The 23,910-nt window shown below is 38.8% G+C and overlaps 1 protein-coding gene across 11 annotated transcripts in view; it reads right to left on the bottom strand.

The window, feature by feature from the left end:
- The window catches only part of ATG2B (autophagy related 2B), a 74,139-nt gene that overhangs the window by 22,735 nt on the left and 27,494 nt on the right, over nucleotides 1-23,910 (bottom strand). For 7 of the 11 annotated variants that reach the window (XM_036317766.1, XM_036317715.1, XM_036317760.1 and 4 more), the window contains 18 exons: nucleotides 22,255-22,405; nucleotides 21,416-21,508; nucleotides 21,096-21,284; nucleotides 18,756-19,029; nucleotides 15,743-15,845; nucleotides 14,018-14,213; nucleotides 13,589-13,731; nucleotides 8,366-8,523; nucleotides 7,802-7,974; nucleotides 7,220-7,370; nucleotides 5,358-5,557; nucleotides 5,117-5,197; nucleotides 3,902-4,008; nucleotides 3,628-3,720; nucleotides 2,724-2,794; nucleotides 2,284-2,360; nucleotides 1,841-2,011; nucleotides 1-142 (listed from right to left, as the gene is read on the bottom strand). In XM_036317766.1, the coding sequence (XP_036173659.1) occupies nucleotides 1-142; nucleotides 1,841-2,011; nucleotides 2,284-2,360; nucleotides 2,724-2,794; nucleotides 3,628-3,720; nucleotides 3,902-4,008; nucleotides 5,117-5,197; nucleotides 5,358-5,557; nucleotides 7,220-7,370; nucleotides 7,802-7,974; nucleotides 8,366-8,523; nucleotides 13,589-13,731; nucleotides 14,018-14,213; nucleotides 15,743-15,845; nucleotides 18,756-19,029; nucleotides 21,096-21,284; nucleotides 21,416-21,508; nucleotides 22,255-22,405 (2,573 nt within the window). The remainder of the gene's footprint in view (nucleotides 143-1,840; nucleotides 2,012-2,283; nucleotides 2,361-2,723; nucleotides 2,795-3,627; nucleotides 3,721-3,901; nucleotides 4,009-5,116; nucleotides 5,198-5,357; nucleotides 5,558-7,219; nucleotides 7,371-7,801; nucleotides 7,975-8,365; nucleotides 8,524-13,588; nucleotides 13,732-14,017; nucleotides 14,214-15,742; nucleotides 15,846-18,755; nucleotides 19,030-21,095; nucleotides 21,285-21,415; nucleotides 21,509-22,254; nucleotides 22,406-23,910) is intronic. The other 4 variants (XM_036317696.1, XM_036317733.1, XM_036317705.1 and 1 more) reach the window with 4 other exon arrangements.

The following is a 23,910-nucleotide window of genomic DNA, read 5'->3' as shown; positions in this document are numbered from 1 at the left end:
CATTAGACTGTGGTTTCACGGAGGAACTGGCCTGGTGCACTTCAATCTCCTCCATAGCATCGCTCATCAAATCTCGTAAAATCTGTTGATCTGCTTCAGGAAGTACAGGGCCTCGTGAGGACGGCCGACCACCGAAATCTACCTACAGTCAAAGAAACTAATTAAAAATAACTGAAACTGCTCTAAAAAGCAAACTATTTAACATTCTTTTGTCCCAGAAATACACTACATTTTACAAAAACACCAGCAACAGAGACATATTAACTTTTCAATATGCTGCCCAGAAGTGGCTCCATTTTAAGTTTTTAGTATCATCATCCTCCCTCCCCCCACAACTACTTGGCATCACCTCAAAACCAACCCAGGGAACTGGGATTGTGAACAGGCAACACAGGAGAAGAGAGAGAAGAAGGGGGAAAAGTGCCATGAAGCGGGGGTGAGGGGATCTCGCTCTGTAGAGTCTGATCTGGGCTGCCAGGGCTTCCACGCCTTCAAGACAGTCGTTGTGGCTCACAGCTCACTTCTTAGAGTGAATAGATACATCAGGGCAGTGGGGCATACACAAGAGGGAAATCTCCCAAATGGTGCTTCATGGGTTCAATTCCAGCCCTGATACTTAAACATTTCGGGCCACGAGCTGTGGATTCACTAAATCCACACCATGCTTTGAAATGTGAGCAAGACTCTAAAATGGAAAGATCCTATGGCAATTATCAGAGGAAAGGGGCGTGGGTGGGAGGGGGGAGAATAGGGTAAAGGAGAGATAAATGGTGATGAAGGAGATTTGACTTGGGGTGATGAACACACAATACAATATACAGATGATGTATTATAGAATTATACACCTGAAACCTATGTAATGTTATTAACTATTCACTTCCCTGCTCTTGTTATTTATGTCACCCCAATAAATTCAATAAAAAAGTAAAAGATGATAATAAAATGAAAAGATCCAATTTGAAAGGGACAATTTAAAATAACTTTTCATGAACTGGAGAATGTTTCCATGGAGAGTCAACAGTAGAGGGAGTGCTGTAAGTCACTTATTAGCAGTAAGAACAGCGCAGCAGGAAGGAATCAAAGTGGCAGTGTAACATGAAGAAGTGTGAGATGGTCCTGAAGGAAGGAATGCCAGCCAGCCAGCCCTTCCAGAGGCTCCTAACCTAAGGGTGCTGAGGACTCTGTTCACAGAAGAGGTATGAAAACACAGTGGAAACAAAGAAAGCCAGGCAAATGGACACTGTTCAATCTGGACATAAAAGAGGGCAAAGAGGTGGCACATTGAACCAACAGAGCTTAGCTGTATGGCTGTTTCTGCTACTAATTATGGCAAATCACCTCAATTCTCTGGGTCTTGTGCATTCACCCGTAGCAGATACTAATCTCGAACCTCTGTATCGCACTGGGTTAAATGAAATCACCCGAGAAAGTATCTACACTGCCAGCCCGTTTCTAGTATAATAAACACAGGAGATGATATTATGTGAGTGCCGCAGTCTCCGGGTAATAATCTGTTTTCTCATAGCACTCTGACATGCTTGCATATAACAAGCTCTAACATGACACATTTTTCTTTCTCTCCCCAGGACAGATGAAAATAACAAGTTAAAAAAAAGTGTCATGTTGGTTGAGAAGATTAATAATGCTCTGAAACAATATCAATTTTCCAAAAAAGTCCATGGAAGCCCCATCCTCTGAAGGTAGCGAATAGATAGATGACTTTCCGTTTCTGTTCTGCCTTATGCCTGTCGTGAAGGCCGTGCTGATGTAAACATGCCATTCGTGAGGCTGGAACGGGGCAGAGGGAGTTCGTTCTAACAAATGGCGCTGCCGACTGTACCGTGGTCTTTCTTTGAGGGGCTCCTGCCTTCACCTCCGCCTTGTTGGCTGCATGTAAGTCGCCATAGCTTGCAATGTACTGAATGAGATTCATTAAAGCAGCACAGGAGTCTGAGCACGTCCTGATATGGACAACATCGCTGGAACAGTGTAACTCAAAGCGTGAGTCAGTCTGGACACAGCAGAGGAAAAAAGGATGAAATGTTTTCCAAACAAGAGGCCAAATTTTCCTTTTTTGTAGTTTTACATTAAATAAAATATAACAATTTGTCTTATCAAAGGAAATGTGTACTTATAACTCAGTCTTCATTTTAAAATATTGTATCTACTTTTTACCAAAATTAGGGTAAGTGGAAAAAATAATTCTACAACAAAGTCAATGCTCTTTCAGTCCCTCCTATAAAAACAAGACAACTAAAACTTCCAATTATTTTAATAACTTACTTTCTCTCCATCAGAATCAGACTTCACTGCAGTTATGGTTAATTCTAAAAGCCCCATATCCATCACACGAACATAATCTAAGGTTTTAAAAAGGAATTAACAACATGTTTGAGTATAGCTTTTTAAAAATGCTTACCCAACACCTAATAAAACTAGCATCTCTACAATTCATGGCAGGCAGTGCTAAACATATTTCTAATGTAACAGAAATATAGTTCATCCTACAAAAATCCTATGACTTATTTTAGTTAGAAACAAAACTTGTCTTAGAGTATATATAATTTGATGCACTTAAGGACATTACAACTTCAAACTGATATTTAATAAAATCCTTAGTTCACTGGCATTTTTCCAAAGTTAAATGCTTTAAAAACGTCACACACAAAGAATAAAAATAAAAAAGCATTCCTCTATTCCAGATTTTGCTTTTTCACTGTTACCTCTATTCAGATTTACAGTGACAGTGTTACACTTGTCAGACAGATGTAAAGCAGCTTCATCCAAGATTATTCTGAGGGGAAAAAAGATAAAGTCAATATCTAAAACACTAACCTCAAATATATGCACTTGATCACTATATATGTTAGTTGTATCGTTCTTTCTGACATAAATATTATCAAAGTCACATACAGCTTCTAACTTATAAATGTCATGTCACATTTTTTAAAAACTCGGTGCCAGAAATATTTAAATGGTGTAAAAAATGGGATTAAATCATCTGCTCAAATTAATTCTGAATTTTTTTAATAGATGTCCAAATTCACAAGTTTTAAATTATGAAAATGAAGTGTACCAGGTATTATGGGAAGTTTATATATCTACTTTAAAAATTAAACTAACAATCTCGAGAATTATTTCCTCCCTAAAAATGAAATAGAGTAGTGAATAGAAAAGGTGGGACAAGCCCTACCTAGCCAGTTTGGCTCAGTGGATAGAGCGTTGGCCTGTGGACCAAAGGGTCCTGGGTTCGATTCTGGTCAAGGGCACAAAACTTTGGTTGCAGGCTTCTCCCCAGCTTAGGCCCTAGTCAGGGCTTGTGCAGGGGACAACCAATCAATGTGCTTCTCTCACACAATATTTCTCTCTGTCTTTCCCTCTCTCTCCCATTCTCTCTAAAAATCAGTGGGAAAATATCCTTGGGTGAGGATTAACAAAAAAGAAAGAAAAGGAAAGGTGGGACGAATCATCTGAGAAAAAACTGAAAACGGGGAGAAGGGACATGACTATTAGTAAAACAATGCTGATTTTAACAAAAAATTGAGAATCTAATCAAAGGGTTTAGATCAAACAGTCAGGATGTTTTGAACAGCTGCATTTAGTGTACAAAGAAGTTCACACAGGTACCTGAGCGTAGAAGACGATTTATCCAAGGCAACACTACTTGAAATGCTGAATGTTTCAACAGTAAGAAGAGATCGGATTGGCAAGTGAAGAGGCCTACCACCAAAAAGAAATTTCAGAACCTCAGTCTGCTGCGACAACAGAAACTCCTCTTAAAGAGCATTTTGAGGGAAAAAAAAGAGCATTTTGAAACTTAATTCTACTGAATTATGCATTTTCCCCAAAACTTAGTACATATTTTAAATAAAATTTTATTTTGTCCCATTTATGAACTAACCTATAATCAAGTGCACAGCTCCAGAGATGAACATGAAAAGTTGTAAGCGAAGTTGGAGGATTATATCCCAGGACAGGCTCATCAGCAATGTTCAGGAAGTATAAAATCTATAATCACAAAAATATAAAATTCCCTGCTTTAGAAGAAAAAAATTCAAAACTAGAATTTGAAATAAAAAGGCCCATCCAACAACAGCAATGCTACAGAAATCTTAGGAAAATTATATCTTATGAAACTAATAAAGTATGTATAAATTGCTTTCACATTATTTTGTTTGGAACAGGTCTTGAAAAAAATTTTGTTTTCCTAAACACTGCTTAAAACTGTCCCATCTGGTTTTCTAAATAATCCATTGCTACAAGAAGTTCTTTATCCTTAATTTATAGCTGAATCTGAAAACCAGTCCCTCTCACTAACATCTTTTCTCACATATTTCTAATCTAAGAAAACAAGGTGAGGCTAAATCTCTCCCTTATAGCCAGTTCAGTGCTCATACTAACCATTTCTCTACCCCGACTTTACAGATGTAGATAAACAGATATAGATATACATATTCTAAATAATATCTCCTCATGTTTCTATACATAGGTAGGTAGACTATCTTATTTCCTATATGCTTTTATTAAAAAAGTCTTCTAAAAACATTCAAGTTTTAAATAATTTATTATTTTCCCAGCACACAAAAAAGTTCCCCTTTCTAAAAAAAATGAACAAGAATCAGTACACTATTTTTTATCCTCACATAGAGTTAACTTCTCACCCAAAGTTTCCTGTGAAAAAATAATCAACTATATTTCATTAAGCATATACAATTATTAAACTGGAAATTAATTACAGAAATTCTTATAAATCCCTCTAGCCATGTTATTGACTTAGAGAATAATTCTAAAATTATGGCACTTAAAGGACACATGGCTATACGTGCAAGTCAACACATCCTTTATTGCTCCATGTGCCAGGCGCTCTACAGGTGCTGGGATGCAGGATCCCTTCCCTTTAATGGCATAAAGGATAACTCTGTTTGAAATGTTTAGGGACCAAACTCTGAGGTAAAGGATCAATCACATTCTGGAGTGCTGACAATGTTCTATTTCCCAACCTAAGTGTTTGCTTCGTGATAATTCACTGAGCTGAACATTTGCGGTCTGTGAAATTTTTGGTACGCATATGCCAATATAAAATAAAAAAGACTGCCTCATACACACAGCTTCTTACCTGCTCGTGCCAGCTCAGCCCGGAAGGGAGTACTCTGTGCTGGAGAGTGGCTCCTTTCAGCCCCACAGCGATGAGAAATTCCTAAATAGCAGCACAGAGAGTTACACTTACCACCTGCACACCCTTTAGTTCAAAAATTGAAGTCTTCCCAACAAAATAAATGTGTTGCCTTTTATGAAATCACTTTAGCGAATAATCAAACCAATGGCAAGTATTTGGTATAAAAGTATAAAATACAGACCTTTGTATTGGACTCTGATTTATCAGACAGTATTTTAACAGCAGCAGAGAGCATATTCAACGTGTCTCCTCCAACACCCTCTGAAGAAGCTCTACTGAGGCCATTTTCTTCAGAGCAATAAATGGTAGGTTCCAACCAGTGTGGGCGTGTGGCACTGGGCAGCCGTACTTCTGTAGGAAGAATCACTCCATCCACTATGCCTACATCCAAAGGGAAGTGAAAACATAACAAAATGATTACTTGAAATTAGCTCATAGACTTCTGTAACTGAAAACAAAAGCCATGTACTTCCACTGAATACAACATGATTCTGGTGGCAAAATGAGCAAGAACCGACTTGGCATTAATGACCCATCCCTCTATACCAGCCATGGGCAAACTACGGCCCGCGGGCCGGATCCGGCCCGTTTGAAATGAATAAAACTAAAAAAAAAAAAAAGACCGTACCCTTTTATGTAATGATGTTTACTTTGAATTTATATTAGTTCACACAAACACTCCATCCATGCTTTTGTTCCGGCCCTCTGGTCCAGTTTAAGAACCCATTGTGGCCCTCGAGTCAAAAAGTTTGCCCACCCCTGCTCTATACTAATGTTCATTGTTCATATGCCTGATAGTACCCAACTTCAAAAAAATTACGCTTTAAAATGCTAGGATAATTAAACTTAAATGGGAAAATCTGGTAAACGTTAAGAACGTACAAGTGCCCTAGCTGGTTTGGCTCAGTGAATAGAGCGTTGGCCTGCGGACTGAAGGGTCCTGGGTTAGATTCCGGTCAAGGGCATATGCCTGGGTTGCAGGCTCAATCCCCAGTCGGGGGCATGCAGGAGGCAACTGATCAATGATTCTCTCTCATCATTGATGTTTCTATATCTCTCTCCCTCTCCCTTCCTCTTTGAAATCAATAAAAATATATATTTTTTAAAAATGTACAAGTATCTCATGTCTATTTACAAGGGAACACAGGAAATGTGCTCAAAGAATGGTAAATTCTGTGTCTGTTACCAAAAGGAAATACTGCTTGAGAATAAAGAATGCAAAATCCCATCAATTGCCCTAACCCATTTGGCTCAGAGGATAGAGCAACGGCCTGCAGACTGAAAGGTCCCAGGTTCGATTCCGGTCACGGGCATGTACCTTGGTTGCAGGCACATCCCCAGGGGGAGGTGTGCAGGAGGCAGCTGGTCGATGTTTCTCTCCCATCGATGTTTCTAACTCTCTATCCCTCTCCCTTCCTCTCTGTAAAAAATCAATAAAATATATTTAAGAAAAATCCCATCAACTGATCAAAAATAGATAATAAGATATGGTACATCCACAAAATGGAATATCATTTGGCAATAAAATGAATGAAATACTGATACACCTCGATAAACGTTGAAAACATAGTACCAGTCACAGTACATGCTAATCATATATTGTATGATTGGTCCATAGATAACATCAGAAATACATCAGGAATAGACCCATAGAGACAAAGTAGAGTAGAGGTTGCTCAGTGCGGGGAGATGGGAGGCTTTTGGGGGAGTTCTAGTTAAAGAGTTCAGTTTCCTTTGAGGGTAAGGAAAATGTTCTAAAGTTTATTGTGATTATGGTTATACAACTCTTTGAAATATTAAAAACTACTGAAATTTATACTTTAAATGGGTGAATTGCATATGATATGTGAATTATATCATATTGCAAAAGAGAACAGTCAACTTCTAATTCACAATAAGTATTACTTTGCCAGTGGAATCAGAACACCCCACAGAAATCATTTCTAATATCAGAGTTGTGTTCTCAATAGATTTTCATTATTAAACAAAATTTGAAGATGTCTAAACAGAAATGAAACACACACATATTAAAATTTGTCCTACCTTTGTGGTACAGACTGAAGGTGCTGGAATGAAGGCAGATGTAGTGCTTGTCATCGAAACCTTCATATTTTGTCACACAAAATAACGTGCCACTACTGAACTCTAACCAGAATTCACCATGCTTGTTTTCCAAAAGATCTCCATTCTCTTGCTAATAAAAAGATGGGAAAACACGGATGTCATTATTTAATGCAGAAGCCCTGGGAGAGAATCTCTCAGGTTGCAGCCAAGTGGCCTGACTCGTAAGCCACCTGACATGGTGATGTGAAAAACTGAACAAGTACATGGGGCCTCTTCTGTCAAAGAGCCCCTGGACTCCGCCTCCTTCCAATGGACAAATGACTAGTTATCATCTCGGGAGCAGAACAAGCATGTTTCCCACAAGAAGGTGTAGATAACGTTTGCCTTCTGAGCTGCACGAAAGGCAGATGTCCAGAGTTGCTGTCATCGTGACCTGCCTCAGAAAGCGGGCTTCTTCAGTGGCTGAAACTACTCCCAGCTCCCTCAATTACAGGATGTGTTATCGTGGCAGACTTAAATAAGGTGCACTTGAAGGAACACTTGATATTTGTAAATCTTTACCTTTACGTCTGTAAACACCGACATTAATCCGTGATTAATACTCAGAAGAACGGAGAGAAAACTCTGCGAGTTCTTATTCTGAGAGTCGAGTTTTTTTTTCCTACGGGAACGATAGTTGGGATCAAGAGTAGAAAAATACTGCAAAGTCTCCTCCTCTGATCCACTTTCTTCATCTGTGAGAAATAAGGGTCACAATCACATGGTTCTGACAGCTTCTTTAAAAAACTAGCAACCTGAACATTATCATAAGAATATTTATTTTACAACCTGTTCCTTTTTACTCAGAATCTGGTCTGACAATAAAAATGTCCATGCTGTGTTTTTTCACTTTACCACTGAACTTCAGACAATGCATGTACTATCACTATAAAGATATTATCATTAATTAATAACAACATTCTCAATATGCAGAGAGAGGTGGGGAAATATAAATTACTAAAAGATATTATAAAATATAAATGAAAAACATCATCAAAGAAACATTTTTTAATCCATCAACTGAAAAGGCTACTACTTTATTGCTAAACTAGGCAGTGACATCCAAACAAATGTAAGACATATTACCATAGTGAACTGTAGATTTAAATGGACTAAAACTGTCCTTGTTAAAGGTATTGATCAGTTGACTGGCTACTGACAGCCCAATACCATACGAAATATTTTCAAAAGTCTCCACTGGTGAAGGAGCTGTTGGTTCCCACAGCAGCAAGTCATTGAAGATCCTATAAAGACAAAGCTGAAAAATAAGTACATAATTCCTAGTTCAACTAAAGGCAAACTAAAGAGCATCCCTTTAACAGATCGCATGAATAAGAATTTTCTAACTGCTGAAACAGAAATTAGATCTTACAAAAGTTTTTACTTAAATATCAATTATGTTCCTAAACTGGAAAAATAACAGACATGGCTATAATTTGTACCATTAGATACCTAATTAGGTGCCGGCCTACTTTTACCTGTGTTACATGCATTAAATTACATACATCTAAATGCACTTTAAAGAAGGAAGTTAAAATTTTTTTGAGAAAAAATGAGAACAGAAAGAAGACTGTTCACACACGAGAGCACTCTGTGAACTTTAACAGATCATGCATTGCCTCACTTGACCCTCCCACAAACCCTGTGGGCAGCCAAGGGAGACTCCTTACTCTCACTCTACACTTGAAGAACCTGCCTCATAGAGGCTAAGTGACCTGCCAGAAAGCAGATTCATTGGGAAAATCACGTGAGATGAAGAATGCATGCGGAACAGGGAACAGAGAAAGGAAATCTAACTAGCAGGCGAACCAAGTCAATACTGGTGACTAATGGGGTGACCGATGTCAAGCTAGGCTACTACAAGACCCTACCTTTAAAGAAATATCTGTCACTACTCACATGTCTTTCTGCCCTTACCCTCCCCTCATCACCCATGTCTATGTGTCTTCATGCAAACAAAGGCTTCGCAGCAGCGGTTCTCAACCTGTGGGTCACAACCCCTTAGGCAGTCGAACGACCCTTTCACAGGGGTGGCCTAAGACCATCCTGCATATCAGATATTTACATTACGATTCATAACAGTAGCAACATTACAGTTATGAAGTAGCAACAAAAATAATTTTATGGTTGGGTCACAACATGAGGAACTGTATTTAAAGGGCCAGAAGGTTGAGAACCACTGCTTCACAGTGTCCTCTAAGAGGCTTTTTGTTAGATTTGGACTTGTAGCATCTCCTTCACACACACGATTCAAACGCAGCCCCTAGAACATGTTACTGTACTTTCTTGTTTCCTGGCAGTAGCCCTCGGAGAGAGGGGCCTATGCCTTGGTCATCTTCATCCATGCCCAGCACAGTGGCTCTCACAGAGCAGCCAGTGCTGATAAAGGGACCAGTGTGTGACTCACAGGGAGGGACTGCCAGGGGCAGACTCATCGTAAAGCCTAGTGTGAATTCCAAGCAAGGTGCCAAGCGATGAGGTAGCCCTGCCCCTTCCTGTGAGAAGCCACTTGTCTAGGAACTTCCCGGGCCGATTCCCGAGCTTCTGAAGCCCTAGAGAGTATAAAGCAGGACTGAGCGCTGTGGCTCACCGGGACTGGAGTCCCCACCCACAAGGACCCTTTCTGGAACATCTCTAGGTGGAAGACACGGGATAGAAGGCAGAACTATGGCTCAGACACACTGAAACTGCCCCACAACTGTGTGGTGTCCATCTGGCTCATGGCTTCTTGGGCATATTTATTAAAACAAGAGTTTAAATCCAGTCTTATCTAAACTCCTATATGTATAAATAATGAAGTGAATTTTCTCAGGAAATGGTCTTCCTTTCCTTATTCCCTACAACTATTCTCTTATCGTCATAAAGAGAAACTATTACTTAAAATAAAACCTGGTGTTCACAGTATGCAAATAAAACTTCATAAGATTTTACTATTTTTCTTATTTATATTTTGGTGGTGTTTTTAATAACAAGGAAGAAAATATGAGATATTTAAGGATACTTCACCATGATCCTGTGGCTATGAGCCTGAGATATAATAGAAGCTCAATAAATACTTAATAAACCCAGCTAGACTCTTTTTTATATTCTATTCTAAAGGGCTATTAGCACAGAAAAAATTCTCATGTACCGCAGACTGACACTATCTTTTTTAAAAAAAGCTAGTTGACCAAGGCACTAAATCAGTGATGGCGAACCTATGACACACGTGTCAGAGGTGACACACGAACTCATTTTTTTGGTTGATTTTTCTTTGTTAAATGGCATTTAAATATATAAAATAAATATCAAAAATCTTTGTTTTACTATAGTTGCAAATATCAAAAAATTTCTATATGTGACACGGCACCAGAGTTAAGTTAGGGTTTTTCAAAATGCTGACACGCCAAGCTCAGAAGGTTCGCCATCACTGCACTAAATGAACAAACCAGTATTTTAAATGTATGAAGTAAAAATAAGCTGGTTATAACTCCTGTTCAGAGAAATGTTTTTAAATATTATATATGTTATATATACATAGACATATATACACATGTGTGTGAGGGTGTGTGTGTACATTATGGAGACCCTGGCAAATCTTGAATGGGATCTGAGGACTAGATGTTAGCAATGTATACTATATATGCCCTCGTTTTGGTTGGTGAACTGTGGTTATGAAGATGTCCCTGTATGTGGGAAATATACACTCAAGTGTCAAAGTTGAAGGGGCATTAGGGCAGCAATTTACCCTCAAATGGTTCAGGGAAAAGCTTTTTCCTATACTTGCAACTTTTCTGCAAGTTTAAGAATGTTTAACATTTTAAAAAATATTAATTTTTAAATTTATAAATATATACAAAGCCAAATAAGGGGCAAATAATTCACACCCAAGGAACTTCCACGTGTGACTTACATGATCCACAGGGGGGAGGGGCACTTGGTGTTGACCTAACTCTAGGGCCTGAGAGGCCAAATGGGCAGAGTAAAAGAGAACAGAACTCTCCTAAGCAACCCTCATTGAACCCACTCCCACATGGACAGGTCCTCTGGAGCTCCCTGGTTTAAGCAAGTTCTCTGACATGATGATGGATGTCCCACATGCTGACTGCTGGCTGCTGGGACAGACCACTCTCTAGCGCAGCTGAGAGCTACTCCCACCAGTTGAGCCCTATGTTTTGTCTCTTCACCACAGGTCAGTGGTGTTTGGCCTCAAGTTTGCTCATCCCAGCTGGGTTTATTATTGTAAGGATAGTTTAAATGTTGTGCTAACTGATGACTTTTAAGTATACAGACTGAGGTGGAAAAACTCTTAAAACCTGGAAGGACTCTGCACTCAAATTGTTTTGAAACTATTTTTTTTTTCACTCCACTTCAAAGAAACTGAAACTGAAAATTGTAGACAAAGCCTTCTGGGTACACATTATGCAAAAATTCCAACCAGTGAGTCATACTAAAAAATAAGCCTTTTCCTATATTTAAAAAGAAGTGGTAAACAAACATATATTTATAAATTGCAGTTTAAGGCATGTATCACTGTTCTAATGTCCCAATTTAACCAACAACCAATTAACACCGAAAGAAAAAAAAGTGAATTAAGCCCTTCTGCCCTCTGTGCTGGGCTTGAGCTAGTCATTTCACTGTGCTTGGGTTAGCCTTGCACACTGCAGGCTCTCAGGAGACATTCCTCAAGTATAAAATAAGAACAGTCTAGAGATCAATAGTTTGATCTTCAGATCATCTGTAAACCCTAAGTTAAAAAAATTAGGAAAGCTCCCTCATGTGAATTTATAAGTTACATGCAACTTTTTATAAATTATGTATATTATAAAATAAATATAAAATATAAAGTTTTAACGGTTTTTTAAAAATTAAATAGAAGCACTCATATTTTCTTCCTATAGTCAATGGACTATCCTGTGAATCTCATCTTCAAGACAACTGAACTACAAAGGTCATTCTGAAACTTAATTTTCTGATTCTAAGACCAACAGTCCCGGTCACTGGTAGTCAGAACTTATCATTAACAGTTCAGGAATAAAGGGCCAGTGATATCTGATACCAAGCAAATCTACAGCTGAAACAACAGTGTGAAGTTTCTGAAGATGAACGGAAATTAGAACCACCTGCTTCCATTTGGGAAGCTAGTGGTGATGGACACTAAGACGTCTTCTCCAGAACCCCACGTGACCACCTGCAGGTATACTACAGAAGAGATTCCCCAGTGGGAAGGGGAACAATGACATCATCATCTAGAACCCATGTGACCACCTGCAGGTACGCTACAGAAGGGATTCCTCAGTGGGTAGGAAGGGGAATAATGACATCGTCATCTAGAACCCCACATGACCACCTGCAGGTGCACCACAGAAGAGATTCCTCAGTGGGTAGGAAGGGGAACAATGACATCATCATCTAGAACCACACGTGACCACCTGCAGGTGCGCTACAGAAGAGATTCCTCAGTGGGAAGGGGAACAATGACCTCATCATCTAGAACCCATGTGACCACCTGCAAATATGCTATAGAAGGGATTCCTCAGTGGGTAGGAAGGGGAACAATGACCTCATCATCTAGAACCCACATGACCACCTGCAGGTGTGCTACAGAGGGATTCCTCAGTGGGTAGGAAGGGGAACAATGACAGATGACTACTGAGTGCTTTCTATGTGCCAGGCACTGTTCCCACAACTTCCCAAGTCTTATACCATTTAATCCTCCCAACAACCCGCTGAGGCCGACACAAGTATCACCCTCATGTACAGATGAGGAAGCTGAGCTCATAGACGCTAGGTAAATTGTCCCAAGTCTTCATAGTCTATGACCTTCAACCCTAGAATGCCATTTATTCCAACATATTTTCTGGGTATATATGTTTAAGGGGCTTTAAATATATTTTAATTTTTATACAGAAGTGTATGCTACAGTTTATCATTCTAACCAGACCCTGTTTTGGACTTTGAGAAGGGATACTTCTGAAACAAAGACTAGGATTCTGACTCCACCCCAGTACTGCTGGCCCTCTAGACAGGAATCGCCCAGCTCTTTTCCTGTCATGGCACACACAGAATGGGATTTGCTCAGTACCTACGGTAAGTGACAGACGGAAAGGGAATAAATATCTCACACACAAGTAAGGCAGTTGCCAGACACACTGGCTAGGAAACTGCTATGATGACAGCACACCATAGAGTAAGGGTTCTATATCAGCACCACACCAAGTTCACCGAGGCAGAGATAATATTACAGCAAGGAAAGAAAAGGGAAGCAGGGAGGCAGAAGGGCAGTCAGGCAAAAACATCCATCCCATTCAACAAATGTGTTTCACTCACCTATTATAAAGCTTCTCATAAAAGCTTCTATTAGGTAGTGTCATGTGAACATTGGGTAACGAAAGTTCCAGGACATAGTGAGAATTGCTGATTGCTTTATCCTGAAATTCTGTCATTTCTACAGGGTCTCCTGGCATCACCATCTAAAACATGACAGTTTAGTAAAAAAAAAAAAATGCATTAAATAACCACTGTATGTTTAAAATAGTAATTGCTTCTTACTCTAAGCAGAGGACTTGGTCTGTCAGCAAATAAATAAGCATGTGACTTTTTGTTTTAACCACGGGGGAAACAAAAATATGATTCCACCGAGGAGTTGAACACCTAGCACAAACAGTGTGCTAAGTATTTTTTAAAGAAAAAGAAGTAAAGCCATTAGTACATAATCAAGGATCATTTCTTCGTGGCTTGCTCCCACTTTTACTTTACCTGTTCATTTTCAAACATTACTCTACGAGAAGAAAAGGGAGAGGGGGCGGGTCTTCTCAGATCACACACGTCTTTCAGGGAGTGAGCACCGCCTTCCTCTTCTTCCTGGTAGTGGCCATCACTCTCCTCTTCTTCTGCTGCTGCTATTCTCTCCAAAATGGAATGCATGGCTGGTGGATTTATTTTCAATACAATTCTGATACCAAGGACAATTTTAAAAATCAAGATCCATGTATAAACTGCAAAACTTTAACTTTTATGTAAATTAATACAAAAACCACTGACTGAATCATTAATGGTGGATTCACCTTGTCTACAAAGTCTAATTATATCTAATCTACCCCATTTCTCAGCGTCTTGTAAACTTTAAAGTATAGAATTGATAAAACAAGTAAACCAAAGAGAGGGATTAACATGTTATTCTTACTAACTGAAAATCTGACCTTTTGAGGATACAAAGATTTGTTTTTAATTTCACTAAGAATTCTATTTATTCTCACAAACCCTAATTATTCTGCACGCAGTCTGTTTTGCCATTATGGAATACTTGCACACCTAGGAAACCTTGTGTTCATAAAATATGTTCAAATGGAGGAGAGACTGACTAGGGAATATTATCAGAACTGCAACCACCAAGTCACCTTTCCTTTAGGATTTTCAATAACAAAAGGACTGTGTTCTCCTCTGCTGGCCATCACCAGCACAAGGCTGTGCAGTCTCTCCTTTGTCACCACATCAGCCCATTGTCACGATGAGGCATGCCCCCCAAACAGGACAGGCATCTGTGTCCCATCCAGAACGGCCTTTTCTTTTTTACTACGTATGTAGGTGGTACAGTTGGCTCTAGTTACAAAGTTTCACAACTATTTAATTTATAGTTATCCTAACGGAAATTGTGCTTCCAAATTATGTAACTGAAGTAGATCCATTTCTTATGATGAAAACTCATGCTCTAAGCTCCTGCGGCTTTTCAGGCCTGTACTGATACTAGTAATGTCTGTCCTGAGTCTGACAGGTCTGATACATAGGTGGTGGGGTGTAAAACAAGGCAGGAAGGAAAATGGCACCAAAAAGATCACCTTTAGCGAGGCTTCAAATACTTCCTTTTCATAATAATGGGTCATTATTTCAAGTAAATAAGTTATTTTAAACATAATCCAAGCCCACTATCAGGCTAATTTAAACTAATGAATGGTCGCCCAGTCTAAGGGATCCTGAGGCTGTGGTTCTCTAAGTCCAACTGCACACTGGGATCACCTGGTGTGTCTTTTAAACTACACTGATGCCCAGGCTCCAGCCGAGGACCCCAGGGTGGGGCCCAAGAACCAGGATTTTGTAAATGCCCCCAGTTTTGAAAAACACTCTCCCAAAGCATCAGTGAGCATAAAGTTCACTTGACGACTAACAAATGGTGCCCTAGGACCTCTCTTCTACTGCAGCCTTGAACTATTTTTAACATGGCCAATGACTCTCTGGTTCTTCCACTTAGACCAGAGAGCACATCTTATGCTTCCACCTCTCACAGTACCTAACAGACACTTTCAGAAAACAGCACTTAAAATACATTTTTTATTTCATTTGTCCATCTTCCTCTGGGTTTTCTCATCAAGGATGGATAGTTTTAGCTTAAATTTAATAGCCAAAATGATGGTTTAAAAAAGCATAGTAATTTTTTTAAAGGAAAATCTCATTAAATGTATGTATCATATCCATCTGCTTACTCACCGTGGCCAGTCAAAGTCATCTGACGATGTTGTATCTCCATCTACTCCACCAGACACGTGGAGAAACTTAATAGATGGCTCTCCTTTATCTTCCTGGAATGACCCTAATAAAACAAGACTGATTAATCAAAATGCATGTCTTCTCAAAGAGCTGAAAGGTGCTGTCCTCCTTAAGGGAGCAAAGATTCTCTACATCAGAAACATATGCAGCATTAAGTTCTACAGCATTTATTCATTTGTTCCTATTTCTTGTGTACATGTTTCTTGGGAGACAGAATGAGCAGTAAGTTAAAGATGCTGTTTTTCCATTCAAACTCAAAATTCTACGTGCCAATGTTTAATGAATAGTAAATACAGCAGGTACCACTGAGTGCCACTGAGTGATTTTATTGTTCATACAAGTTTATACAGTTAATTTAGGAACACAGAGTAACTATATGTCTTAAATGTTGATTTTTGTATCAAGCACTGTAAGAAGTACCTCTATTCACAATAACGCTATAGATGTCTATTCATTCCATTTTAAAAGGAATGACTTTCCTCTAGAATAATGAGTCTCTTACCACTGGAGATAAGAAAATATTAGGTAACCCCTAAAGGCCCTTTCATGAAATCATATTGACAAGAGTCAGTTTTAAAGATCTCTAAGAATGTGTCAAGCTCAGAGAGAAGGGAAGGGAAACTTTGCAGCCTATTCCCCTAGTGGAAGGTGAGCAGAGAAGGGGTGTGGTGGGAAGGTGAGCAGAGAAGGCGTGTGGTGGGAAGGTGAGCAGAGAAGGCGTGTGGTGGGAAGGTGAGCAGAGAAGGGGGGTAGTGGGAAGGTGAGCAGAGAAGGGGTGTGGTGGGAAGGTGAGCAGAGAAGGCGTGTGGTGGGAAGGTGAGCAGAGAAGGCGTGTGGTGGGAAGGTGAGCAGAGAAGGGGGGTAGTGGGAAGGTGAGCAGAGAAGGGGTGTGGTGGGAAGGTGAGCAGAGAAGGGGGGTAGTGGGAAGGTGAGCAGAGAAGGGGTGTGGTGGGAAGGTGAGCAGAGAAGGCGTGTGGTGGGAAGGTGAGCAGAGAAGGGGTGTGGTGGGAAGGTGAGCAGAGAAGGGGGGTAGTGGGAAGGTGAGCAGAGAAGGGGTGTGGTGGGAAGGTGTGATGAGAAGGGGTGGAGTGGCAGAGGGGAGGTGTAGTGACAGAGGCAGGTTGTTAAGGAATCACACACAAAAACAAACACCAAAAAACGTCAAAATCACCCATCCTGCATTCTTCATGGACTCGATTCACTCTAAGTGTGTGTATATATATATATATATATATATATATATATATATATATATATATACTGACAAAAGCAAATACAGAAAAACTTAAAACAGGTTTCACAAAGGAAAGTCACGAGAGAGCGCAGCATGATGGTAAAAAGCTCAAGCTCTAGTGTTAGGTGTTAGACTTGGGTCTGAATCTGATGCTGCCACTTACTACTGCCTGACCTTAGAAGGTCCCTCTACTTAAGTCTACAGATTCCCCGCTTACAAATGACAAAAATGATTGGGAATAATAAGCCTACATGATTATGATGATTAAAGGACACAGATAACACGTGTGAAGTGCTCAATGCATTTGCTAACACAGAGTGGTACTCAAATTCTGGCTAGCGTGCTGGCTGGTGCTAACGATGTAGACACTGGCACTACATTCCCCCGGAGAAAAGAAGTATTTTAACCAAGCAAACAAATCATCATGCTTAGTAATTTCTTTTCAAAAACTGACTTATCTCACATAGGAGAATTTTTGCTAACACATCTCCTAGGGCAAGAGAAACAAAGGAAAAAATAAACAAATGGGACTACATCAAAATAAAAAGCTTCTGCACAGCAAAGAAACCACCATCAAAATGAAAAGGGAACCCATTGTATGAGAGAACATATTTGCCAATGATAATTCTGATAAGAGGTTAATCTCCAAAAGATATAAAGTACTCGTACAACTCAACAAAAGGAAGATAAACAATCCAATTAAAAAATGGGCAGAGGACCTGAACAGACACTTCTCCAAAGAGGGCATACAAATGGCCAAGAGACATACGAAAAAATGCTCAGTCACGAATCATCAGAGAGATGCAAATTAAAACCACAATGAGATGTCACCTCACACCTGTCAGAATGACTATCACCAATAAATTAACAAACAGCAAGTGCTGGCGAGGATATGGAGAAAAGGAAACACTAGTTCACTGCTGGTGGGAATGGAAAACCGTATGGATTTTCCTCAAAAAATTAAAAATGGAACTTCCATTTGACCCAGAGATCCCACTTCTGGGAAAATATCCTAAAAACTCCAAAACATCAATCAAAAAGAATATACGCACTCATATGTTCATAGCAGTGTTATTTACAATAGCTAAGATTTGGAAACTGTCCAAGTGCCCATCAGTAGATGAGTGGATAAAAAGCTGTGGGACATTTACACAATGGAAAACTATGCAGCTGTAATAAGAGGATCTCTTCAGGACTGCATGGATGGACCTGAAGACTACTATGCTAAGTGAAATAAGCCAACCTGAGAAAGACAAATATCACATAATCTCACTTATTTGTGGAATCTAATGAACAAAATGAATTGACCAACAAAATAGGATCCAAAGCAATGGAGGCATAAAAAAGACTCAATGTGTGTGTGTGTGGGGGGGGGGGGGGGGGGAAGGGGGGGGAGGGGATGAGGAGAGAGAAACCAAAGAACTTATAAACTTATATGCATAGCCCATGGACACAGATAGTGAGTGGTAAAGACATGGGTGTGTGAGGGGGTAAAGGGAGAAATCTGTAATACTGTCAACAATAAAAAAATATATTTAAAAAAACTGACTTATCTTACATATTTGTATACAATACTGGGAAAAAGCTGTTATCTTGTTCTCTAACATTATGTTTTTTAATTTTATTTTTTTACAGCTGTCATATACTTTTTCATGCTCTAGGCTTCAGCAGCAGTTGTCTGTTTATAGTCTGTGCCTTTACAGGCACGTGCAATCTTACCAGTTAGTTCTCTAAAGGTAAGTTCCAATTTAATTTGTTCTGGGGTTGATCCTCCTATGAATTCAGTCTTAAATTCTAGATCTGTGAATGCTAAATGAAGAATCTCCTTCTGAAGTGACTTCTTAAACCACGGTCCTCTTTCCTGATCTGATCGAAGATCGGGTATTGGGAAACGAACAGAAAGGTTTAATGCTGGTGTGGCAACTTGTACCGATATTCGACAATTAGCAGGATTATGTGAGTCATCTAGAAACACTTCAGTGAAAGCCTTGTGCTAAAACAAAACATCAAAATATAGGCCAAATGTTAAATTAAGTAAATAAACAAGTGACATTAGTATTCAAGTACTCAACATTGCAATATGTATAATCACATTTCCTCATTCAGTATAGTACATTAAAATACAATTCAAAATAACCACTACCATATTAGTTTAGTGTAATGAAATTTTATAATCCAACTAAAGGCCCAGTGCATGAAAATTCATGTGCTGGAGGGGGGTCCGTCAGCCTGGCCTGCCCCCTCTCACAGTCCAGGAGCCCTCAGGGGCGGGAGGGGACCCTTCGATCAGGGGAAGGTGACGCCCCATCACTCCTCTGCTGCTGCCACTGCCGGCAACACAAGCCTTGGCCAGCCCTGGTTACCTGAGCCTCAGGTGGCCCTCGGCAGCTGGGGGGCTGAGGGCAGGTCCGGCCGCACCACGTGCCTGCCACCCCCCCGGCAGGACTGAAAGGATTGGGGGACTCCAGCGGGGCTGAGGGGACTGGACGCTGCCATCTTGTGGCTATGGGCACCACCATCTTTGTGATGGTGTGATGGTCAATTTGTATATTCCCTCTTTATTAGATAGGATAGCCATTGATAAAAGCCAGAATACTAGCAACATGTAAACCCTCATATAAAATAAATAAAAATAAAAGCTGAACCAAAGTGAAAACACAGTGATATATATTTCACTACAGGTTTAAAAAGAATAACATGTAAATTAGCTCATCAACAAATTCAATAGTTAAAAATCACTATAGTACCCAGTATTCAGTTTGAAGGATTTACCTACAAATATGCTACTTTAAAGACTCAATATGAATGTGAAATCAGACAAATTATGCCAATTGCAAAGGACCATCCCTGACTTGTCTTTGTACTTCCTGGACTAAGCCCAGAGCCTGGCACATCACAGGTTCTACATAAATATCCAGTAAATGACTCACTCTGTGTTCTCATTCAACCCAAGGGCATGATCCCAACAAATGGCCCTTAGAAACCAAAATACACATGCACCATTTACTCCAGCCATGTCATAGTAAAAAGTCCAAAGAACATGCCCTTCAGATAAAAGCCTGTTTCTATTCTTTCTCTAAAATGCATTGAAAGATAAAGCTTTAGTCCAGGGTGCACTATCATGAATCAGTCTCTAAGCACCCAGATTATAAAGTTCCCTTTGGTGCTAGATTTGGATTTTTAACAAAGCTATTCTTTCTCTCCCCATCTGACATTCCAGTTCTATCTCTTACTTCAGCAAAAATATTACACCTATAGCTGACAGCAAATAGAGACATTAGTCCCACAGAACTTAAAATAACAAGCAACTGGTGACAAAAATTAAAGAATGCTGATTTAATCTGAATACCATCACTAAGTGAGGGAGAAGGAAATAAAGTAAAAAATAAAATATATTTCTTTTCAACCAAAGTTATCTCTGTTCCTGGTCCTACACCTCCCAAATTCCTAATAGATTTCTTGCAAATCTGACTTATTTAATTTGCTTTTGAAAAGACACCAGCAACCAGATTTAAGTACAAGTCACATAATGTGATGCCCAATAACACTGTGAAATATGTTCCCATTTTCAAAAGTATATCTTATCTTATATGGGCTATATTTTATAGGTGGCTCAAGTACTTTGTGAAATGTGTGAGTAGCTAAAATTTTGTGAATATATTATAATCACAGTTTGTAAAATTAAGATAACACAGAAAAGGAAAGAAAATCTAATTCTATTTAACAAAATCAATACTACCAACTGGTATATTTCCATTCATTCTTTTTCTATGCATCAATTTTATTCACACCATTGTAATGGAAGTTTACTTCTTCACAAGCCTTCTTCACATTGCTGCACCATCTTCACAACCATCATTTAAAATGGGTGCAAAGAGTTTCACCCAGTATGTTTGCAAAACTTATTTAGCTATCTAATATCCAGACATAAAAGACGTCTCCATTTTTCATTATTACCAATAATGTTAATTTAAGAATACTTAAGTTCAGAAATAATCCAAATAAGCCTATGAGCTTATTAATAATTCTGATTAGCATTTGCAACTTTTGACTACTTACCAGACTAATATGCTTATTATATGAAGTATACATGTGAGATGCCATCATCTCTACTGTAGTAAGTTTCTGTGGTTGAAGCAAGGAATTTAATCTGTCCACAATACTGATATCCAGCTCACAAAATACGGGATTTAATTTAATTTGTAATTCTGCCTTCTGAGGAACAGAACTAAGTCTTGCTTGATTACCCTTTTAAAAGAAGAAAAGCATTAATATGATCACTAATAATACTATAAAACTAAGTTAAAACCTTCCATTTGTGACAAAATATATGTCAATTAAAAACTTACAGGTGGTAATCACAGAGAAAGACCTCTTACCTGGGGCCCTTTATTCTCAGAATGCTTGTAATGAAGCTGAAGACACGCAGGGGGGTGGGAATCAGTTCGTTCTTTGGAATGGAACATTAAAAGCTTAAAAACAAAGATGAAAATAAATTAAAGGTCAAGGTATGCTATAATTAACCAAATGAATTAACAGACGTGCTAACATAATATTGGGAAGAATTTTTTGGAGTCAGGAAACTTTAAGTTTTCATTGTCTCTTACTACCAATATGAATCTTGACAGGTTAGTTAACTTTTGTGATACTTAGTAGCTCACCTACAGAATGTAGGGAGGGCTCAAGTAAATAAATGCCCAAGAAACTGCTTTGAAGTAAAAAGTACATGAGGGCAAAATAAAAGCAACAAATGTCACTCTGATAGCTTAGAAAAGGGTCTCTTGGACACACTGTTAGGATAGGAATAACAACAGATTAATAATAAACAAACACAAGACATTGCACTTGTCTTCAACAGTGACTGAACAGTGCTTAGCACACAGCAGCTATTAGGTGAATAACAGAATTCTCCTGAAATTAAGAGTGCTTAGAAAATGAGTGAAATGAAGTCATTTGCCCATAACCTGTCAACTCTAAATCAAACATTTTAACAGACTCTTATTGCCATGAAAGCCATACTTAAAAATCTGCCTCAATAAAACAAATGCACGCGTGCGCACGCGCGCGCGCACACATACACACACACACACACACACACACACACACCTCTTCCTATATTACTTCCTATCCCTTAAGAAAATCACTTCTGTTCATACAATTCTTAAAGAGCAAGACAGACTTAAAGCATAATCATAAAGGGAAAGTACTTAGCATTTACCTCTGTATAGTGAGGAGAAACAGAATGAAAATCAGTTGGAAACAGGCACTCCAAAAGTTCCATTTGACCAATAGACATATCAGTACTAAAATACCTGGAAGCTGATCTTTGTCTTTGTTCATAGGATACTTTGATGCCAGTGCCTATGAATCTATAATAAGACATGAAGCAGTTGAGAGTATGCATTGGATTCTAGACTAAACAATGTGTCAAACAGTACACAAGTATTAATGAAGTATAACAATGACCTACCTATTCTGATAAATTCAAGTTGTAACTAATATTCCTAAGGATATTAACCAGAAAGATTATTTAAAATTTCCCTGACATAAGATAAAGAAACCAGTTCTGTTGACAGGAAATTATCCAGGATATATTTATTTCCCAACACCGCCCTTCCTTCTTCCACATTTTAAAATGCACACTGCAGTGGATAAAATCTTTAAAACTATAAAATATGTATGTAATAGTTTCTTAAAATTATCTAAAACATCGTGTAATATTTTTAAAAATTCAGTGCTCAAATGAAGGTATTCCTCTAGTTTTTATTGTTTTTGTTGTATTTCCTACTGACAGATATTTGAAACCTCATCAAAAACTGGAAGAGCCCTAGCCAGTTTGGCTCAGTAAACAGAGCTTCAGCCTGCGGACTGAAGGGCCCCAGGTTCAATTCCAGTCAAGGGCACATGCCCGGGTTGCAGGCTCAATCCCTAGTTGAGGGCATGCAGGAGGCAGCTGATCAATGATGTTTCTCATCATTGATGTTTCTGACTCTCTCTCCCTCAAACTCCCTCTCTGAAATCAATAAAAATATATTTTTTTTAAAAATAACATGCCCTAACCGGTTCGGCCTGCAGACTGAAGGATCCCAGGTTCGATTCTGGTCAAGGGCATGTACCTTGGTTGCAGGCACATCCCCAGTAGGGGGTGTGCAGGAGGCAGCTGATGGATGTTTCTCTCCCATCAATGCTTCTAACTCTCTATCCCTCTCCCTTCCTCTCTGTAAAAAATCAATAAAATATATTTTAAAAAATAAATAAATAAAAAATAACAGGAAGAAAAAAATGGGGTTTTTTTTGTAGTTTGTTAAAAATAGATACAATGGTTCTAACCTGCAGAATTTCTTTTGCTAAATATAAAAGCTAATTTGCATATTAATTTTAATACTTCAAAAAAGTTACTTGAAATAAAAGCCCAAAATATTTTCTAAAAACATTAATATATTGTATAAATCATTGTATTAAATAACACAACTCGATAACTTACAGGTCACTTTCATGTTAAAATAAATAGCACGAACAATACTATAAAATATGTATGTAACACATATGTATGTAATGTTAACACATTAACAATACTATACTTACAAATTTAATTATCTCTATTAGAACTCAACCCATGGAGAGATCATAGACTATTTGGACAGTTTTCTAAGTAGAAGGTGAAAATGTAGCATCAAGCTCCCCAGCCTTAGTACCATTTCCTCATGGCCAGTGGCATATGGATCATTTCCAAGTTCCTTCTAATAAGTTTATTCTACTCTCACCACCACTGCCATCTCTGCTAAGCCAGTATCAAGAACAACTATTTTTATGATTGTAATGGTGTCAGTAGTTATGATGGCATAATGTAGTCAAAGAAATTTGACAAGAGCAG

The sequence above is a fragment of the Myotis myotis genome, unplaced genomic scaffold (genome assembly GCF_014108235.1).
Source record: "Myotis myotis isolate mMyoMyo1 unplaced genomic scaffold, mMyoMyo1.p scaffold_m19_p_1, whole genome shotgun sequence".
NCBI lineage: Eukaryota > Metazoa > Chordata > Mammalia > Chiroptera > Vespertilionidae > Myotis > Myotis myotis.
The sequence above is the reverse complement of the archived record's forward strand: the minus strand, read 5'-3'. Positions and strand labels throughout refer to the sequence as shown.